General features: G+C 43.1%; 1 protein-coding gene across 7 annotated transcripts in view; it reads right to left on the reverse strand.

The window, feature by feature from the left end:
* Positions 1 to 11,955: 11,955 nt before the first annotated feature.
* LOC129854451 (granule associated Rac and RHOG effector protein 1-like) overlaps positions 11,956 to 21,259 on the reverse strand; it is a 46,659-nt gene continuing 37,355 nt past the window's right edge. For all 7 annotated transcript variants that reach the window (XM_055921507.1, XM_055921505.1, XM_055921510.1 and 4 more), the window contains exons 7-14: positions 19,236 to 19,394; positions 17,329 to 17,426; positions 16,891 to 17,016; positions 15,636 to 16,672; positions 14,570 to 14,735; positions 14,150 to 14,287; positions 13,930 to 14,008; positions 11,956 to 13,747 (exon numbers count right to left, since the gene is read on the reverse strand). In XM_055921507.1, coding sequence (XP_055777482.1) covers positions 13,436 to 13,747; positions 13,930 to 14,008; positions 14,150 to 14,287; positions 14,570 to 14,735; positions 15,636 to 16,672; positions 16,891 to 17,016; positions 17,329 to 17,426; positions 19,236 to 19,394 — 2,115 coding nt within the window. In that variant the 3' untranslated portion in view covers positions 11,956 to 13,435. The remainder of the gene's footprint in view (positions 13,748 to 13,929; positions 14,009 to 14,149; positions 14,288 to 14,569; positions 14,736 to 15,635; positions 16,673 to 16,890; positions 17,017 to 17,328; positions 17,427 to 19,235; positions 19,395 to 21,259) is intronic.

Below are 21,259 nucleotides of genomic sequence, written 5' to 3' on the forward strand. Positions count from 1 at the left end.
TCTCCTTGTTTTTATTATATTGACAGTCGAGTTGCCTTCCAAGAATTGTGGACACTACAAGTTCTACACTACTCAGTTCACATATTTTTCTAATTTTTTGAAGAAATTTAATTATTGCCTTCTGGCAAACCTTCCAAGCATTTGTGTATGTCCATGTTTTATTACTTTTTAGGGCTCTAAGTTCAGTTACTATTTGAAATATGTTTATGGTCATGGTCTTTTCTAGAGAAGGGGGAACATGTATATGTAGTTTGAAAATGTATTTGAGTTATATTTTTTATTGACATGCTTCTGTGGAAAGCATTGGGTTGACTTTTTCTGAAGTTTCAGTAGTTTGTTTACAAACATTAGATTTTGACATAGGCACGGGACGTTTTTTAACTTCGCTCCCTAGCTACTTCTCGTCCTACTCCTGTCCAAAACAACCGGATAGATGAACGCGATATAGCAGGAAGCATCAATTAGCCTATCCACAGGTTAGCAGGATTCTATATCAGGGGACGGACAAGGGACTATGGATTGAAATTGAACGGGCAAATGTTCGACTAAAATGAACGAAAATCCCTGTTTCCACTAGTTACCATAGCCACAAAGTCAGGATGGCTATACTGTATCGTAAAAATCATGAAAACAAAAATTGGGTTTTGGGTTATAATTTAAGGTTCGGGTTAGGCATAAGATTAGCAGTGTGGTTAAGATGTGGAACGACGTTTTGGTCTTAAAGCACGTGGTCAAAACGCGATCTTTTTAATGCTATGTGTGTAAAGTAAACTGGTGCAGGCGCTAAATTAACGCCTACACGCGTCAAATAAGCGCGTGCAAATGTGCTTGCAGACGGTTTAACATGTGCTAAATAAACGGCTGCAAGCGGTCCTGCGCACATCAAGTTAACGCATACAGCTGCTAAATATACACCCACACACGCCAACTTAATGAGTTCTTTAATATGCAATTTTTACTAGCCAATTTCCCTAGCTTCTCCTTTCAAACAGATTTCACAGTTTGAAGGAACTTCCTTTACCACTGCAAACAGAGTTTGAACCTTTACAAGGTAACGGTTTTGTCTTTGAAATTTGTTACTGAATCGTGAAGTTTATCAGCTAGTTTACAGTGGAAGGATCGGTTTCTCATCACTGGCTATAAAATGCAGCTAACATTAATCTAGTGTAACAGTATAACTTTAGACCGTCCCCTCGCCCGGACACGGTCGTGAACCAGGGACCCTCTGTACACATCAACAACAGACACCCACGAAGCATCGTTACCCATCGCTCCACAAAAGCCACGGCCCTTGCAGAGCAAGGGGAACCACTACTTCTAGGTTTCAGAGCAAGTGACGTAACTGATTGAAACGCTATTAGCGCGTACCCGCTAACTAGCTAGCCATTTCACATCCGTTACACTAGCACCAGGATCAGCAGTGCTTAGCATAAGCTCAGTCAGATACTTGCTAGCTAATTTAACTAACGCCGGTAGCCTCGAACCCCGGCCATATTATATTGTAATGACCGGACTAGATAATAAAGGAACAATTGTCCAGACAGAGGAATGAGTTTACGAATTGACGGTTTATTAACCCAACTTCACACAGGCTACTGTTTGACCGTAGCCCACGCCTAAATGAAGGATACCCCACAAACCAACCGTGACCTTCTCTTGTGAAGCCCAGACATAAGAGAAAGAACAATGGCTAAACCTGGTCTTAACTTCCAAAGCTCCATCCCCCTGCCCAACCCCCCCTCCACGCCACTCCGCCAAACACCAGGATGCCCGGCATCAGAACATTCCAGGCATTCCCACGATTGGCAGATAGCAGGTTGATTGGCATGTCGGACCCCACGAACACTGGGTACTGGTAAGTACAAAACAACCAATTAATAGCCTAACACATAACACAGGTCGCTACACAGCCCCCCCCACCACAAAGTCCCTCGTCCCGAGGGAACAAACAAAGTCTCTGAAGCAACCCGGAGGTCTCCTTTGCCTGCATGGCCGTGATGGTTGCAGAGTGTCCAGATGTGAAACAGGGGGCTCCATCCGTGGCCGAGGGCTGCCCCTCTGGGACCCAGGGGATGAAGGCAGGGATATGGGGGACAAGGATGCGGGAACGGGGAATACAGGCCGTGGCTCCGGGGAATCACGCGGTGACACAGGGAGGGAGACAGGGGGAGTGGGCTGTCTGGAGCCTTGTCTGCGGCACCTGGGGGTGGGTGCCTGGAGAATGTCAATGGCAGAGAGGGAATTGCGGGGGTCCCTGGGGTTTGGGGAGAAGAGGCCCCTCTGTATTGGTTGCTGTGGATGGACTCCGCAGCTCCAAACCTGCTGAACATCCCCGCTGTCAGGGCGTCGACGATGGTCTCTGCCTCCTGGTCAGGCAGAGCATAGGCCTCAGACTATTTCACAAAATGGCCCATGGCCGTGAGCACCCAGAGGTTTCCACTGTCTGTGGTAGGGAACGGGCCAACTACATCCACTCCCACCCTCTCCATGGGAGCCCCCACTGGGAACTGTTGGAGCTGAGCATGAGAGCGGCCTGGGGGGCCCTTTCTCGCTGTGCAGTTGTCACAGTGGCGGCAAAAGTCCTCCATATCCCTCTTGTGCTGCCCCAGTAAAAGTCCTGACGGAGGCGGCGTAGTGTTTTTGTGACCCCAAAGTGTCCAGTCCCCACCCCCCCATGAGTACTCTGGAGCACAGCCTCCCGCAGTGCTTTTGGGACCACCACCTGCCACCTCTCCTCTCCCGTAGCTGACTCCTTCCATGCCCACTGTAGTACGCCATCAGCCAGCCACAGTCTCTCAAACTTTGACCACAACCCTTTGGTCACGAGTGAGAGCGCTGTCACCTCTTCCTACGGTGGCCTCACCTGCGCCTCTACCCACTGTAGCACTGGCTGTAGGTCTGTGTCCCCTCCCTGCTGCTGCCCCCATTCAGCCACGTCGACAGTCTGTAGCTCACAGCAGACAGGCCCGCTCGCCCGACACACTGTTGCACAGACCCCCTCCTCTGCACATAGCTCTCTCTCACGTCCCTCTCTCCGCTCATAGTGGCGGCAGCCGTCTGCACATTTGTGGCCTGCTGGAGGTCATTTTGCAGGGCGCTGGCAGTGCACCTCCTTGCACAAAGGCCGAGGTAGCGGTCCTGCTGCTGGTTTGTTGCCCTCCTACGGCCTCCTCCACGTCTCCTGATGTACTGGCCTGTCTCCTGGTAGCGCCTGCATGCTCTGGACACTACGCTGACAGACACAGCAAACCTTTTTGCCACAGTTCGCATTGATGTGCCATTCTGGATGAACTGCACTACCTGAGCCACTTGTGTGGGTTGTAGACTCCGTCTCATGCTACCACTAGAGTGAGAGCACCGCCAGCATTCAAAAGTGACCAAAACATCAGCCAGGAAGCATAGGAACTGAGAAGTGGTCTGTGGTCACCACCTGCAGAATCACTCCTGTTTTGGGGGGTGTCTTGCTAATTGCCTATAATTTCCACCTTTTGTCTATTCCATTTGCACAACAGCATGTGACATTTATTGTCAATCAGTGTTGCTTCCTAAGTGGACAGTTTGATTTCACAGAAGTGTGATTGACTTGGAGTTACATTGTGTTGTTTAAGTGTTCCCTTTATTTTTTTGAGCAGTGTAGTAAGTAACGTTAGTTATCAGTTTGGTTATGTTAAACCTATGTAGCATTTACCTAGCTAGCTAGAATGTTGGTTTGCGTTCTCGAATGTTTACAACTTTCTAGCTCATTCGCTAGCAGTACAGACCGAGGTAAAGTTGGCTTTATATTCACACATTCAACAGACATTCAAGAGACATTGCCAAAAGCAATTTAAAAATGTAAAAATCTACTAATTCACCGTTTTGAATAGAAATTCCAGTTTCGATTTTATAGAAATACATCAAATCTATAAAATTACATTTAAAGCGGTATAAATCAATAACTAATTCACCATTTGTCACAGAATCATCAAACTAGGTATACTTTCTATAAACGTCTAGTATACTTTTACAACCTTTGCTTCTTTGAGTAGAAATTCAAGTTTTGATTTGATAGAAATACATAACATCTCATATTGCATTTAAAGATGAAGAAATCAATAACCAATTCGCTGATTGTCACAAAAAAAGTGAAAATATGCATTTATTTGCAATAACTTTAAAGAAATGTTAATTTCAAGTGCAATTTGTTCTATATGAAGTTAGACAATGTTTACATAAAGTTGTACAACGTTTACAATCTTAAATTGTATGCCAAATCAATGTTCACATTTTTAGTGTAACAGTAACACATTTTAAAGTAGTTACAAACAGTTGCACAAACAGTCATTTATGTCTCAAATTTAATGGCAAGGAGGCCCCTTCCAATTGTTTTCTATTTTGGCTTTGTTAAAGTCCTTCTTTGTCATCCCCAGACAAGCTGAATGGTACCATCTCCTGAGGTAATAGATTCAACTGTTCAACACTTACAGCCAAATGTTTAATACCCGGTTATTCCCAGAACACATTCTGGAAAGTCTATAGATTCATTGGTCACTTTATTAGGTACAATCCCCTTTGCATCTGGAACAGCGTGAATTCAAAACTGTTGATGGAACTGGGAAAGGAGATGGACTGTTCAAGTTAAGTTCAGTTGGAGTTCATTAGTCAGTACAAGTTTTTGAACTTTTCTGAGTTACAAAAGACCATCAGACTGTGCTGTCATTTTACACATTCTAAAGTTCAAACAACAGTAACAGAATACCTGAATACTTCGCTGCATGCTTTAGTGTCTAGCAAGCCAAGACCACGGGACTTGGTGTATGTAGGAGCAATTTATTTTTGTGAATAGGGTGGTGAACCTAATAAAGTGGTAACTGACTGTAGATATCACAAACAACTCCTTTTGAGCAGTGTCTGTCTGTTATACGTTTGATCAATGGGTATAATGGTAAATCTGATCCCCAAGGTCCTCATAGGCTCACTTGGATATATAGAGTTTGAAGTAAAGAAAAAAATATGAAACTAGGACATTAGAACACTGGCAGAATTCTTTAATCCCCATTCATTCATATAAAATATGTCTTTTAAAGTATAAATACCCTTCTAAAACCACTATTTCTGGACATTTTAAAAGGTTTGCAAATAGTTATTTCTGCAAGGAATGTGAATTGAAAGGGAAATGGTAATACCTAGGTGGCATAGTTTCTCCATTGGTATAATGGGTATAATGTGTGGTAGTTGCACACCTCCCTGCTGAATTATGTAGAGCTGATTTGGGCCAGTTGATATTTTTTTTAATGATCTTTTGTGAAAAGCCCAATTTTCACATAGGGTTTGTGCTAGCAGTTTTAAGAGAGCAAATAGCATAGGGACAGCCTGGTTGAAGTCGTAGTTTTTAATGGTTAGTGCCAGTAGATTGCAGAAGGGTTCACATACAGTTCAGAGGCAAATCATAATGTATACATTTAGCACAAAAACAAAACATGTACTGTCCTTTTCTTATATTTGTGCTTCTTTTTGTTATCCATCCTCTGGTATCTTTCAATACCCATGCTAATATGTATATACGTACACTACCGTTCAAAAGTTTGGGGTCACTTAGAAATGTCCTTGTTTTTGAAATAAAATAAAATTTGTAGTCCATTAAAATAACATCAAATTGATCAGACATACAGTGAAGATATTTTTAATGTTGTAAATTACTATTGTAGCTGGAAACGGCAGATTTGTTAAGGAATATCTACATAGGTTTACAGAGGCCCAATTTCACAACCATCACTCCTGTGTTCCAATGGCACTTTGTGTAAGCTAATTCAAGTTTATAATTTTAAAAGGCTAATTGATCATTAGAAAACCCTTTTGCAATTATGTTAGCACAGCTGCAAACTGTTGTCCTGATTTAAAGAAGCAATAAAACTGGCCTTCTTTAGATTAGTTGAGTATCTGGAGCATCAGCATTTGTGGGTTCGATTACAGGCTCAAAATGGCTAGAAATAAAGAACTTTCTTCTGAAACTCATCAGTCTAATCTTGTTCTGAGAAATGAAGGCTATTCCATGTGAGAAATTGCCAAGAAACTGAAGATCTCGTACAACGCTGTGTACCTCTCCCTTCACAGAACAGCGCAAACTGGCCCTAACCAGAATAGAAAGAGTAGTGGGAGGCCCTGGTGCACAACTGAGCAAAATGACAAGTACATTAGTGTCTAGTTTGAGAAACAGACGCCTCATAAGTCCTCAACTGGCAACTTCATTAAATAGTACTCGCAAAACACCAGTCTCAATTTCAACAGTAAAGAGGCAACTCCGGGATGATGGCCTTCTAGGCAGAGTTGCAAAGAAAAAGCCATATTTCTGTCCAGTGTCTGTGTTATTTTGCCCATCTTAAACTTGTATTTTTATTGGCCAGTCTAAGATATAGCTGGTGATCTCATTCATGTTGCAGTGCCATTTGCCTTGAAGCAAGCATAGTAGTTTAGCTTGTCTGGTAGGCTCGTGTCACTGGGCAGCTCTCGGCTGTGCTTCCCTTTGAAGTCTGAAATGGTTTGCAAACCCTGCCACACCTGACGAGCATCAGGCCCAGTGTAGTACGATTCGATCTTAGTCCTGTATTGACACTGCCTGTTTGATGGTTTGTCGGAGGGCATAGCGGGATTTCTTATAAGCTTCCGGGCTAGAGTCCCGCTCCTTGAAAGCGGCAGCTCTATCCTTTAGCTCAGTGCGGATTTTGCCTGTAATCCATGGCTTCTGGTTGGGGTATGTATGTACGTACGGTCACTGTGGGGATGACGTCATCGATGCACTTATGGATGAAGCCAATGACTGATGTGGTGTACTCCTCAATACCATTCGGAGGAATCCCGGAACATATTCCAGTCCTGTAGCTTAGCATCTGCTTCATCTGACCACTTTTTTATTTATCTAGTCACTTGTTCTTTCTACTTAAATTTTTGCTTGTAAGCAGGAATCAGGAGGATAGAATTATGGTCAGATTGGCCAAATGTCGGGCAAAGGAGGGCTGTGTATGTATGTGTCTCTGTGGTGCGTAAAGTTTGTCCAGAGTCCCCTAGTTGCACATTTAACATGCTGATAGATATTTGGTGAAACAGATTTAAGTTTCCCTGCATTAAAGTCCCCAGCTACTAGGAGCGCCGCCTCTGGGTGAGCATTTTCTTGTTTGTTTATGGCGGAATACAGAACATTCAATGCTGTTTTAGTGCCAGCCTCTGACTGTAGTGGTATGTAAACAGCTACGAAAAATACAGATAGTATGGTCTACAGTCATGGCCAAAACATTTGAGAATGACACAAATATTAATTTTCATAATGTCTGCTGCCTCAGTGTCTTTAGATATTTGTCAGATGTTACTATGGAATACTGAAGTATAATTACAAGCATTAATTGACAATTACATGAAGTTGATGCAAAGAGTAATTCAATCAATAATTGCAGTGTTGACCCTTCTTTTTCAAGACCTCTGCAATCCGCCCTGTCATGCTGTCAATTAACTTATGGGACACATCCTGAATGATGGCAGCCCATTCTTGCATAATCAATGCTTGGAATTTGTCAGAATTTGTGGGTTTTTGTTTGTCCACCCGCCTCTTGAGGATTGACCACAAGTTCTCAACGGGATTAAGGTCTGGGAGTTTCCTGGCCATCGACCCAAAATATCAATATTTTGTTCCCTGAGCCACTTAGTTATCACTTTTGCCTTATGGCAAGGAGCTCCATCATGCTGGAAAAGGCATTGTTCGTCACCAAACTGTTCCTGGATGGTTGAGAGAAGTTGCTCTCGGAGGATGTGTTGGTACCATTCTTTATTCATGGCTGTGTTCTTAGGCAAAATTGTGAGTGAGCCCACTCTCTTGGCTGAGAAGCAACCGCACACATGAATGGTCTCAGGATGGTTTACTGTTGGCATGACACAGGACTGATGGTAGCGCTCACCTTGTCTTCTCCGGACAAGCTTTTTTTCGGATGCCTCAAACAATCGGAAAGGGGATTCATCAGAGAAAATGACTTTACCCCAGTCCTCAGCAGTCCAATCTCTGTACCTTTTGCAGAATATCAATCTGTCCCTGATGTTTTTCCTGGAGAGAAGTGGCTTCTTAGCTGCCCTTCTTGACACCAGGCCATCCTCCAAAAGTTTTCGCCTCACTGTGCGTGCAGATGCACTCACACCTGCCTGCTGCCATTCCTGAGCAAGCTCTGTACTGGTGGTGCCCCAATCCCGTAGCTGAATCAACTTTAGGAGACGTCCTGGCGCTTGCTGGACTTTCTTGGGTGCCCTGAAGCCTTCTTCACAACAATTGAACCGCTCTCCTTGAAGTTCTTGATGATCCGATAAATGGTTGATTTAGGTGCAATCTGACTGGCAGCAATATCTTTGCCTGTGAAGCCCTTTTTGTGCAAAGCAATAATGACGGCACATTTTTCCTTGCAGGTAACCATTGTTGACAGAGGAAGAACAATGATTTCAAGCACCACCCTCCTTTTGAAGCTTCCAGTCTGTTATTTGAACTCAATCAGCATGACAGAGTGATCTCCAGCCTTGTCCTCGTCAACACTCACACCTGTGTTAACGAGAGAACCACTGACATGTCAGCTGGTCCTTTTATGGCAAGGCTGAAATGCAGTGGAAATGTTTTTTGGGGATTCAGTTCATTTGCATGGCAAATAGGGGCTTTGCAATTAATTGCAATTCATCTGATCACTCTTCATAACATTCTGGAGTATATGCAAATTGCCATCATACAAACTGAGGCAGCAGACTTTGAAAATTAATATTTGTGTGATTCTCAAAACTTTTGGCCACGACTGTACAGCTTATCATGAGATGCAATAACTCAAGACTTCCTTAGATGTCGTGCACCAGCTATACATAGTCCGCCGCCGCTGTTCTATACTGCCGGTACAACCAGCCAGCTGTATGTTGATAGTGTCATCGTTCAGCCACAACTCCGCGAAGCATAAGATGTTGGTAGTTTAATCTTGTGCGTAGGTCACTGATTTTATTCTCCAAAGATTGCATTAAAAAGCAGTCATTTACAACATTAACAATGTCTACACTGTATTTCTGATCCTTTTAATGTTATTTTAATGGACCAAAAAATGTGCTTTTAAAAAACAAGGACATTTCTAAGTGACCCCAAACTTTTGAACAGTAGTGTATGTTATGGTTCACTCTTAGTTTTCCTTATCTCCACTGTCGAATGTCCATGTTGATCCTCTTGGATGTCTTGATCAAACTACCTGTCTGCTTTGTTAGTCAGGCCTGACCCCTTCATCCCAGTTTTTTCCCCCTGTAATCTAATTTAATATGACTGAAGATGCAGAATTTTATACCAGGCCCCGTCTAACAGGGTATAACTGACTCGTTGAAACTTTGATCACACACCCTCTATCAAATCAAAACTGGAATTTTTACTCAAAACAAAAGTTTTAAAAGTATGCTAGACATGTATAGAATAGATCATACCTAGTTTGATGTTTCTGTAACAAACGGTGAATTAGTTATTGATTTATACATTTCATATTTGATGTATTTCTATAAAATCAAAACAAATCAGACATTTATAGAATAACTTCTTATGGCTGCAGGGGCAGTATTGAGTAGCTTGGATGAAAGGTGCCCAGAGTAAACGGCCTGCTCCTCAGTCATAGTTGCTAATATATGCATATTATTATTAATATTGGATAGAAAACTGTTTGAATTATGTCTGTGAGTATAACAGAACTCATATGGCAGGCAAAAACCTGAGAAGTTCCACTTCCTGTTTGGATTTTTTCTGAGGCTGGTAGATTTTCAACCAAGCTCCCATTGAAATTACAGCTAGATATGGATGGGTTTTCACTTCCTACGGCTTCCACTAGATGTCAGTAGAACTTTGTCTCATGACTACTGTGACGGGGGGGTCGAAGGAGACAGGAATGAGTCACCACTGCCATGAGGTGACTGTGCTTTGACCACGCGCGTTCACGTGAGAGGCAGCTCCGTTCCATCGCTCATCTGAAGTCAATGTAATTCTCCGGTTGGAACGTTATTCAAGATTTATTTGAAAAAGATTGATTCAATACATCGTTTGACATGTTTCTACTGACTAACGGAACTTTTGGACATTTCGTCACGTTTTAGTGAACGCGCTTTGTGACTTTGGAATTGTTTACCAAACGCACTAACCAAAGTAGCTAATTGGACATAAATAACGGACATTATCGAACAAATCAAGCATTTATTGTGGACCTGGGATTCCTGGGAGTGCATTCTGATGAAGATCATCAAAGGTAAGGGAATATTTGTCATGTAATTTCTGGTTTCTGTTGACTCCAACATGGCGGCTAATTTGACTCTTTTTCTGAGCTCCGTCTCAGATTATTGCATGGTTTGCTTTTTCCGTAAAGTTTTTAAAAAATCTGACAGCGGTTGCATTGAGAGGTATATCTATAATTCCATGTATTATCATCTACATTTATGATGAGTATATCTGTTGAAACAATGTGTCTATGCACTATCACTGGATGTTTTTGGAACTAGTGAATGTAACGCACCAATGTAAACTCAGATTTTTTAATATAAATATGAACTTTATCAAACAAAACATGCATGTATTGTGTGACATTAAGTCCTATGAGTGTCATCTGATGATCATCAAAGGTTAGTGATTCATTTGAGCTATATTTCTGCTTTTTGTGACCATCTTTCGCTGGAGAAATGGCTGTGCTTATTGTGACCTAACAATCGTTTGTAGTGCTTTCACTGAAAAGCATATTTGAAATCAGACACTTGTGGGATTAACAACAAGATTACCTTTAAAATGGTATAAGAAACATGTATGTCTGAGGAATTTTAATTGAGATTTGTTGTTTTGAATTTGGCGCCCTGCACTTTCACTGGCTGTTGTCATATCATCCCGTTATCGGGATTGCAGCCATAAAAAAACTCATACCTAGTTAGATTTTTCTGTCATAATCAGTGAAAACGTTTATGATTTATATAGATGTTTATTCAAAGCAAAGGTTGTCAAAGTATGCTAGACACTTATGGTTTATCTATTTTTATGTTTGACAATCAATTAATTAGTTTTGGCGAATGTCTGAATATAAAACCAACTTTACCTCGTGGCAGTACCGCTGGTTTGCTATTTGGCCTACATTTAAGGTAGTAGCTTTGGTAAACAAGTTGCCAGCTGTAACAGTTTTTTTCATATTTTCCAACTTTCAGTTGCATCAGAGTACATGCAAAAAGGACGAGCAATGGAATGTGTAGTCAGTTCAACGTCATCCATTTATTTCCCCTGGAGTTGATGTCAACCCTGGAGCTACTGGGTTTGCAGGTTTTTAACCAGCTCTATACGAACACACCTCATTCAGAGTGGCGTAGCTGTCTAAGGCACTGCAGTCCAAGTTCGAATCCAGGCTGTACCTGGGAACCATAGCAGACGCCAGCCAAACATGTATGTTTTGTCCCTCAATGAAAATGCAACCAGCTGCATTCATTGCTTGACTGTTTCAATTGTTTGTTGATGTTAACCAGTGACAGGTAGCAAATTGACTCCGATTCCAATTTTCAGATCCCCACCAATGGAGAGGTACCAACATTGAAGCCATCATACAAAATGGGTAATTTCCTCTGAATTGATTCACATCTTTTATTTTATTGAAAATAAATAAAGTTCGCAATTTTTTTTCTGCCCAGGAGTTCTTTCCTGACCTAGTGCTGTATTTAATAGTTTGGGCATACGGAGCTGTCACAGAATATCATTACTCCCAACAGGTCAGTTCGTGAACAAATCGCCACCAGCATTGGGTCCCAGAATTGTTAAGTTTGAAATACACTACGACGGGTAGCCTTGGTCAATGGCTATTATACTGACAAAGGATTTCACTTAAAGGTCCACTGAACTTAAACTGCATGTGCAACAGCCTGTCACCCCTCAAAGAAAAGGATCATACTGTAATTTGTCATAGAAAATAAACATTCAATTGCTAGTCATTTTTATTATTTTTTTGTTGTTGCATTGCTGGTACACTTGGGAAGATTCAGTTGCCAGCTCAAGAGAACAATAAGCAACATAAGCCAAGCAGTCCCCCTTCATATCTTCTGTCAGGGTAACAATTTTTTTTTTTTGTAGATGCCACTAGTTAACCATTTTGACACAGCTGAAAGATGCTAATGGTTACAGTCCAAGGTCTATAAAGATGAGAAAAAAAGGCAGCAAAAGTTTGGGAAACAGACAAAGCAACACACCCTATATTTTGATTGTGCAAAGCACAGAACTGTAAAAAGATATATTTATGTATATACAGCAAACAAATCTCTGTAAACATGTAAGTATGTTAGTTTTCAGAAAACATGGTGTCATTTCATAAATACAGGCAACATTGGCATCCGCAAACATCAAAAATGTAACATTCTGGGCATTTAAATACAGCCCGTAGCCATAGAAACATGGGCTAAAAAATACCCTACTCAATGTTTTAGTGTTTATAATGGCATATTTGGTAACCTTTAGATATATGGTGTAGTTAAACTCTGTACTAAAGAAATGAATGCGCCTTCATATCTTGGGGGTTGTAATATGGTATAACATGTAAGAAAATACAAAAATAAGATTAATACTGTCAATATTTGTACACGAAAATATTGTATTTTAAAAGGAACAAACATTAGGTTTATGAGTTAGTCATTCTGAAGCGAACTGCCAAATCAGGGAAAGGAAATTAATGCGCGTTTTGATCAAAGACTTTCCCTAGGACTTGTAACTTTAATCTGACTTCTCTCAGCACCATTTATCTTCTGAACAACGCTTTGGTTGGAAAATAATATTGTGAAAGTGCTATTAATACCAACATGGCACATAGTTACTGCTATATATTTTTTACTCTGTCAGTTGCTGAAAAAGTTATTTTTTTCAATTGCAATGATTTATGTATGCTGAGCCTGCTCAAAGCCTCTTAATAAAAAGTAGTAAATTATTATTTATATTTCAACTTCAGTAATTTACAAGCTATGGAACAGTAGATGTTAGCTGTAGTCTGAGTCATCTTACATGAGATTTGGCAGTTACAGCATAGAATTATGGGGGAAATTGGAGTGTCTCGTTTAGAGCCCACCCCCTACAATCTTATCCCTTACATTTTCAGAAGGAGAAGAAAAGTGGATGATGGCCATGCATGTCTGAGGAAACAGTCTGCCTGATAAAGTTTATACTATCTGCTGCCAGTAGGACATGCATTTTTTACATGGCAGTTTAGACTGTCTTTTTCAAATAGGGGGCATTTGAAATGGAAAAATACATAAAATGTTAAGCTAGTATGAACAACTCAATTTTGCCTTAAAACACATACTTAGACTGATGTTTTCAAGTTAATGGTTATTCCAAAAGGGCAACATTACTTGCTTCAGAAATACAGCTACAAGTATTTTACCATACCAATTGACTCTTGTTTGGTCTGTATCAGTACTGGTGAAGGTAGGAGGGCCTGTGCTCATGTTTGATGGGGAAGGATTTAAAGCCCTTGCTGATGGGTTTGTGCTGTTGTTGCTGCTGGGTGTAGTGAGAGAAGCCAGAGGAGATCCCGGTGGAGGGAGGGCAGTCACTGGCAGTGGACCACACCGGCGACTGTAACATCTGCATGGAATCACACCATTGGCTGGAAGGGATGTTCATCTGGTACAGGGAAGAGCTTGGATTGGGCATGGTGTTGTGTTGAGTGTGAGCGGAGTGCTGCCATGGGGCCTTTGGCGGCCAAGTTTTTGTTTTGCTTTCCTGTGGAGTAGAATGGATGGAAATGGGAGTTGATCAATACAAAATCTTTAGCAAAAATAAATAAAAGGGGGTCAATGTTAACATTTAAAGGGATTCAAAATAAAATATATAAAACAAATGTAGTGAACAATAGGGGCTTACATTTTCTGGCCCAATTACTGTGCTGCACACAGACTCCTTACCTGGTTATTATCATCTTCCAAGTGATGGAGGGGAGGAGAGGGCAGGGTACACACCTCATGCTCACCACAGCTGTGTTTTCTACAGGCAGAAGCAGAGACATGAAGCTCTACAGCACAATATCAATAGTTCACTTCTTGAATAACAAAACAGGTTGTAGGGAAACCAAAAGAACAGTAACACACTATGGTGTACGTTTAACACATGGTGACTCAGTTGTACCTTCTTTGTTTGACGGCGGCAACAAGATCAGGTCCAGAGAACATGGAGAACAGGCTGTCCCCATTGGCCGAGGACGTCTCATCACTGGAGCTGGCAGAGTCTCCCTGATTGGCTGACCAGCTGCTGTTGACCGCCTCCCTTTTTCACATAAGTGGCATTCTCAGTCAGAACTATTTGAAACACTATGAACATATTGTTCTTACAAATCGAACATCACTAAGAGGCATGTAAGATTGATTGGCATACAAAGAGGTGTGAATAAATTGTACTAGTAGGCATGTGTCATGTGAGATGGAGTGGTGTATAGAGCCTTGAATGAACATACCCTGTAGTACTACTTTGGGCGGACTATATAGAGCCCTATGCCATATACAGAGATGTGTGTATCAATGAGATGTTAGGTGTGATTGGGGAACATACCCTTCGCTGTAGTACTCTGGGTGGGACCAGGTCCTGTGCTGCTCATCAGAGACGGGCCAGTTGCCGCGGGTGTTGCTGGGTCGACGGATTTGCTGCACCTGCCGTTTCTGCTGCATGGCCTGGCTGACTCCGGCAACGTAACGCGCAAACTCGGGGTCAGAACCAACTGCATATGAAAGGGAGAAAAAAAAAATAGTTCAGTTTGACTTTCTCTGTGTGTTTGCACTCCACAGCTCAAACCATTCAGCCAGACTGTCTAGCATAGCAGAAAAATCACAATAGCCGTAAGTCAGCTGAACACAATGGCCTCCGCTCTGAAATAAAAAGCGTCTGCTGCACTGTAAAAACAGTAACTGACACATTGTAAATTCAGCATAACATTTAAAATGACAAATCAGAACTGCTGGGGGGGGGGTGCAGGAGAGATCTGCTCACTGTCAGACACAACAACCTACATTTACAGTGCATTTGGAGAGATTCTAGTAAGGTCCTGTAGTTCAGAGTTTTTGAAAATGTATCTGAATGAGAGATGTGGCTATAAAGGATTTTCACTTGCACCTGATAATGGCCGCTATTCATTCAGGAAATCATATGGAAATCACAGAAACTAGATCATACATTTTTCTGTCAGCAAAATATCACCACCCCAAATGGCTTTAATGGTTACAATGAGATTATGTAAGCACATCTCCAAACCACAAAACCCCAAGAAAAATCAAAAGCAACATATCCTCTCCAGGCATAATGACTGCAGTGCTAAACAGTAGTCTCCCTTTTCCTTCTCAGTCTTTAATGAAACAGCCCAGTCAACACAGCTCCAAGCCCCACTGCTGACAGTTCTCTCCTACCATGGAATCCCTGGAGGCTGTGAGCTGCCTGCCTCACCACCACAACCCAGTTCTGTTCAGTGAGGAACACCGTAGTACCTCCCACATTTCACTCTGTTCCAAAATGTTCACTCCCTACTGAACACCACCCACACATTAGTCAGAGGAGTCTCCCGTCTACTTTATATCTGGGTTTGTGGATATAAGGGGGGGGGGGGGGGGGGGGGGGAATGACTCACCTGCAGGGTCAAAGGGCAAAGTGTCTCCCAGCACCCCAAACACACCCTCGTTCTGGTCCCTGTTGGGCCAGGTGTTGTTGCGAGGACCTTGTGGTTTCTGCCCCAGCATCTCAGACATGACACTGTCCATGTAGGTGCTGACCAGCCCCAGGCTGTACAGGTCCGAGCTCAGGTCTGGGAGGCCAGGTGAGCCCCACTGGCCAATGGGCCCCAGGGGGGAGAGCCCTGCTGGGGGAGGGGGGCCCTGGGGATGAGGCTGCTGCTGGCTGGAACCACTCAGCCACTTACTTGGCATTCTCTGCTGGGGAAGAGCCTGGGGTGGAGGCTGTTGGGAGGGCAGCTGAGGTGGAGCATGCTGCTGCTGCCCAATAGGCTGGAGGAGGTGTTGGTAGTACTGCAGTGCCTGCTGGGAGGGCTGCTGCGGTGGTGGTGGCTGCTGCTGCTGCGGCATACTCTGGGTAGGGGGCTGCAGTGAACTGTGGGAGACCGCTTGGGAGATTGGGGTTCGGTCGGTGGCGCCGCTCGGGGGCTTCAGCTCGGCGGCGCTGGCAGACGCTACAGAGTTCCTCCTTTTGACCAGTGGGGAGGCTTGCTGGGACTTGCCCATGTTGAAACCTGAGAGAAAGTCAATGACGTCCTGCATCTCCTGGTCCGTGGGGAGGTTCATGCCCTGGTCGTCACACACTGAACCGTTCTGGGGCTGGGTGGGGTCGAGGTTGCTGGACAGGTTGCCTAGCTGTAAGATGCTCTGCAGTCTCCCGTCTACTGCGTGGCCCAGGCTCTTGAACTGCTTGTCTTCAGAGCTGCTGCTAGAGAGCATGCTATGGGACGGGGTGCTGGGGATGGAGTAGCTGCCCCCACCACTGGACACAGAGCTGGAAGAGGCCTTCTTTGTGAATTTGGAAGTTAGCTTGGAGATAGTTTTGGGCAGGCCACTGTAGGCTTTGGAGCCATTTCCAGAAGGCAGGTCTACCTGCATCCCGTAGTCAGGGCTCTCCCGCTGTAACTGCATCTGAATGGTAGGCAAGGCCTGTTCTCTGTGGAGGGAGACGATAATAAGCATTCAATGGCATGTAAAATTACAATAGCTAGCTAGCGTTTAAGATTTTATTTCGGGGCAAATGTAAACTAAAGCTTGAGAATGAGGGCTATACCTCTGTCAGCCCATGCCAATGTGAACACACAGCAGGTTGATTCTTTCTAGGAATTAAAAATGCAAACGTGAAAATGCCTTGGACAACACACATCCACTCACTTGCACTCCTTCCACCTATTGATGTCAAAGACGGCGGTATATAGCACGTCCACCAGGCCGAGGGTCTTCTCTGGGTCCAGACTCCGCTGCAACAGAGACATGGTGGCTGGGTCCTCTTTCAGGCACCTACACACAGGACAGTCAGGACACAGCACGACTGGCATGTCCAACATAATACAAATACATTTATAGGTCTGTTAATACTTCACTTTACTGTCCAAATATGATAGTTGATTGAGTCCAGTGTTGGCTTTTGTGGATAGAAAGTATGTAGTTTGCTGATTTTGCCAATTGTATGGCTATGGGTTCTGAATACTTGGAATTCCCTTGCGAAGATAAAACTACTAAACCAAGCCAAATTATTTTTTTGACCTGTAAAGCAAGCAGATTGTGGAAAAGCAGAGGGCAGAAGAGACAATTGTGAATAATCCTACTCACCATGTGGAGGGTACTTGTACCACAACTCTGGAGCCCTCCAGAGCAATCTGTGGAGCATAGGCTTCCTTGTTCTCGATCTGAGCAGTGTCAACAACCACCTGTCCACAGTCAGAGAGTTGCATCAGCAACTAGATAGAATGCATTCACTCACAGTCGGTTACGCTTGTGCAAGCAATTCTACAGGATTATTTTGGCCCTTTTTATCTCGACTGACTGTAAGCAAAGCAGATATTGTGGAAATAAATTGGTACTCTAACGCACCAGTCTCCTCTAAAATAGAAAATGGATATAATGAAATAAGATCTAGTACTAACTCTGCCCATAGTCAGAGCATGTGAGGGGAACGGCACCTCAGTACCTTCAGGCTCTGATCAGGCCCTACACCCAAACAAGGGCACTGCGTTCATCCACCTCTGGCCTGCTCGCCTCCCTACCACTGAGGAAGTACAGTTCCCGCTCAGCCCAGTCAAAACTGTTCGCTGCTCTGGCACCCCAATGGTGGAACAAACTCCCTCACGACGCCAGGACAGCGGAGTCAATCACCACCTTCCGGAGACACCTGAAACCCCACCTCTTCAAGGAATACCTAGGATAGGATAAAGCAATCCTTCTGCCCCCCCCCCCCCCCCCCCCCTTAAAAGATTTAGATGCACTATTGTAAAGTGGCTGTTCCACTGGATGTCATAAGGTGAATGCACCAATTTGTAAGTCGCTCTGGATAAGAGCGTCTGCTAAATGACTTAAATGTAAATGTGGGCAAAGGCAATGTAAGCTACTCTGGGTGAAAACAAATATCCACGGAAACAATATCCAGCCCAATATTTTCCAGTAGTTCTTTGAAAGAGGCAAATGCAACTGGGTCATGGGGAGGGAGGACCCTTCCTGTCTCACAGGAAGTCAGCCTATTGTCATTTATATAGCAGGTGTATCCTCAGGACCCCTGGGCAGTCAAGAGGGCTGAGTCAAGGCCTGTGAGAGAAACATACCGCCACACCCACCAGGTCCCTGACTCACAAGCAGAGAGAGTGAAAAACGAGAGCGAGATGCAGCAGCATAGGCCCACCAAAAAATGGAGAATTGGCTAATTTAGATGTTGGGAACTTGAAAATTAACATCCCAGAAATAACAAAGCCATTTTCACTGTCTGGCAGATCCGCTCTATGAGTAATGTGTAGAGAAGGTGGTCTTCTCTTATGCTGCTATGCAGGCTCCCACTGTCTGTGTTCTTCAGAGCTCATAACTCAGATAAGGAGTTCATGTAAAGCTCCCATCCACCACCAGGGTTTGTTTTACACTCAGCGCTGCTGATGGGTGGATAAGAACACTCCCCAGGCCTAACGCACTAAATATTACAGACCACACTGAGGAAATAAACAAAGTAGAGTAGGAGGACTGATGCTTTCTCTCTGTTGGCTGGGGGAGACTCGTTTCAAAGTGAACAGCCAAAGATCTGTTTGAAGAACCAACCAGATGACCCCATCCTTTACCCAGATGCTGCAGGAATGGTGTCTACAATGAGTTTGTTTACACCTCTTGGCCGTTCAAAGGAACCCAACATACCTTCCCATCATCTCAATTACACACCTCCCAAACAATGGGCTCTAGGTTACAATACAGACTACAACTTGCAGCCTGGCCCGGAGCTATAATGTAGAGGCTTCACTAAGCAGAGGCTGTAGAGTTAGAGATCCCTGCCTTGGGCAGATTCACTATAACAAATTAAATATTCCTTTACCTTTTCATAAAATAAGTGAAGTTGGTTGAACCACATGGCCCTACTGCTAAAGCAAAACAATCCATCAGCTAATTTAAGTTGAGACAACAGTTTGTTGACATCTAATAAGAAAAGTATTTTAAGCTGGGTGACTTTGCTGCCCTTGTTGACATCTTAAGTGCTTTGTACTCACCAGTCCCGCCTGAGCGAACAGTAACTGGACGGCGGTCTTGCAGGCCATTCTCCAGCTGGAAGGGCAGACCTGGTTGAGGACCTCAGTGACGGGGGAGTCGTCCCGGGGGGTCACTCCGTTCTGCCCCACTGCCTCTTTAATGAGCTGCAACATGGTGTGCTGAGGATACAAACAGGGTGACCGGTGTGAAAACACAAGACTTCTGCTGCAAGGCACTAATATGGACCTGATAAAGATCCACTTTGGATTGAAACTAGAGGGCGACCGGTTATGATTTTTTAACGCCGATAGCGATTATTGAAGGGCAAAAAAAAAGCCGATACCGATTAATCAGCCATTTTTTTTTTTTTCACATTTATTTGTAATAATGACGATTACAACAATACTGAATGAGCACTTATTTTAACTTAATATAATACATCAATAAAATCAGTTTAGCCTCAAATAAATAATGAAACATGTTCAATTTGGTTTAAATAATGCAAAAACAAAGTGTTGGAGAAGAAAGTAAAAGTGCAATTAGTGCCATGTAAGAAAGCTAAAGTTTAAGTTCCTTTCTCAGAACATGAGAACATGTGAAAGCTGGTGGTTCCTTTTAACATGAGTCTTCAATATTCCCAGGTAAGAAGTTTTAGGTTGTAGTTATTATAGGAATTATAGGACTATTTCTCTCTATACCACTTGTATTTCATTAACCTTTGACTATTGAATGATCTTATAGGCACTTTAGTATTGCCAGTGTAACAGTATAGCTTCCGTCCCTCTCCTTGCTCGAACGAGGAACACATCGACAACAGCCACCCTCGAAGCAGCGTTACCCATGCAGAGAAAGGGGAACAACTACTCCAAGTCTAAGAGCAAGTGACGTTTGAAACGCTATTAGCGCGCACCCCGCTAACTAGCTAGCCATTTCACATCGGTTACACCAGCCTAACCTCGGGAGTTGATAGGCTTGAAGTCATAAACAGCAGAGCTGCTGGCAAAACGCAGGAAAGTGCTGTTTGAATCAATGCTTATGAGCCTGCTGGTGCCTACCATCGCTCAGTCAGACTGCTCTATCAAATCATAGACTTAATTATAACATAATAACACACAAATACGATTCTTAGGCCATTAATATGGTCGAATCCAGAAACTATCATCTCAAACAAAAGTTTGTTCTTTCAGTGAAATACAGATCTGTTCCGTATTTTATATAACGGGTGGCATCCATAAGTCTAAATATTCCTGTTACATTGCACAACCTTCAATGTTATGTCATAATTACGTAAAATTCTGGCAAATTAGTTCGCAAAGAGCCAGGGGGCCCAAACTGTTGCATATACCCTGACTCTGCGTGCAATGAACGCAAGAGAAGTGACACAATTTCACCTGGTTAATATTGCCTGCTAACCTGGATTTCTTTTAGCTATATATGCAGGTTTAAAAATATATACTTGTGTGTATTGATGTTTATGGTTAGGTACAGTCGTGCAATGATTGTGCTTTTTTTCAGCAAATGCGAATTTGTTAAAATCATCCCCCGTTTGGCATAGTTGGCTGTCTTTGTTAGGAAGATAGTCTTTACACAGTTCGCAACGAGCCAGGCGGCCCAAACTGCTGCATATACCCTGACTCTGTTACACGAGAAGTGACACAATTTTCCTAGTTAAAAGAAATTCATGTTAGCAGGCAATATTAACTAAATATGCAGGTTTAAAAATATATACTTGTGTATTGATTTTAAGAAAGGCATTGATGTTTATGGTTAGGTACACGTTGAAAAAGGACTGTTGTTGTTCCGCGAATGCGCACCGCATATATGCAACGCAGGACACGCTAGATAAACTAGTAATATCATCAACCATGTGTAGTTAACTAGTGATTATGATTGATTGTTTTTTATAAGATAAGTTTAATGCTAGCTAGCAACTTACCTTGGCTTCTTACTGCATTCGCGTGACAGGCAGGCTCCTCGTGGAGTGCAAAGGTAGGTGGTTAGAGCGTTGGACTAGTTAACCGTGAGGTTGCAAGATTGAATCCCG

This window comes from Salvelinus fontinalis, chromosome 4 (genome assembly GCF_029448725.1).
Source record: "Salvelinus fontinalis isolate EN_2023a chromosome 4, ASM2944872v1, whole genome shotgun sequence".
Taxonomy (NCBI): Eukaryota; Metazoa; Chordata; class Actinopteri; order Salmoniformes; family Salmonidae; genus Salvelinus; species Salvelinus fontinalis.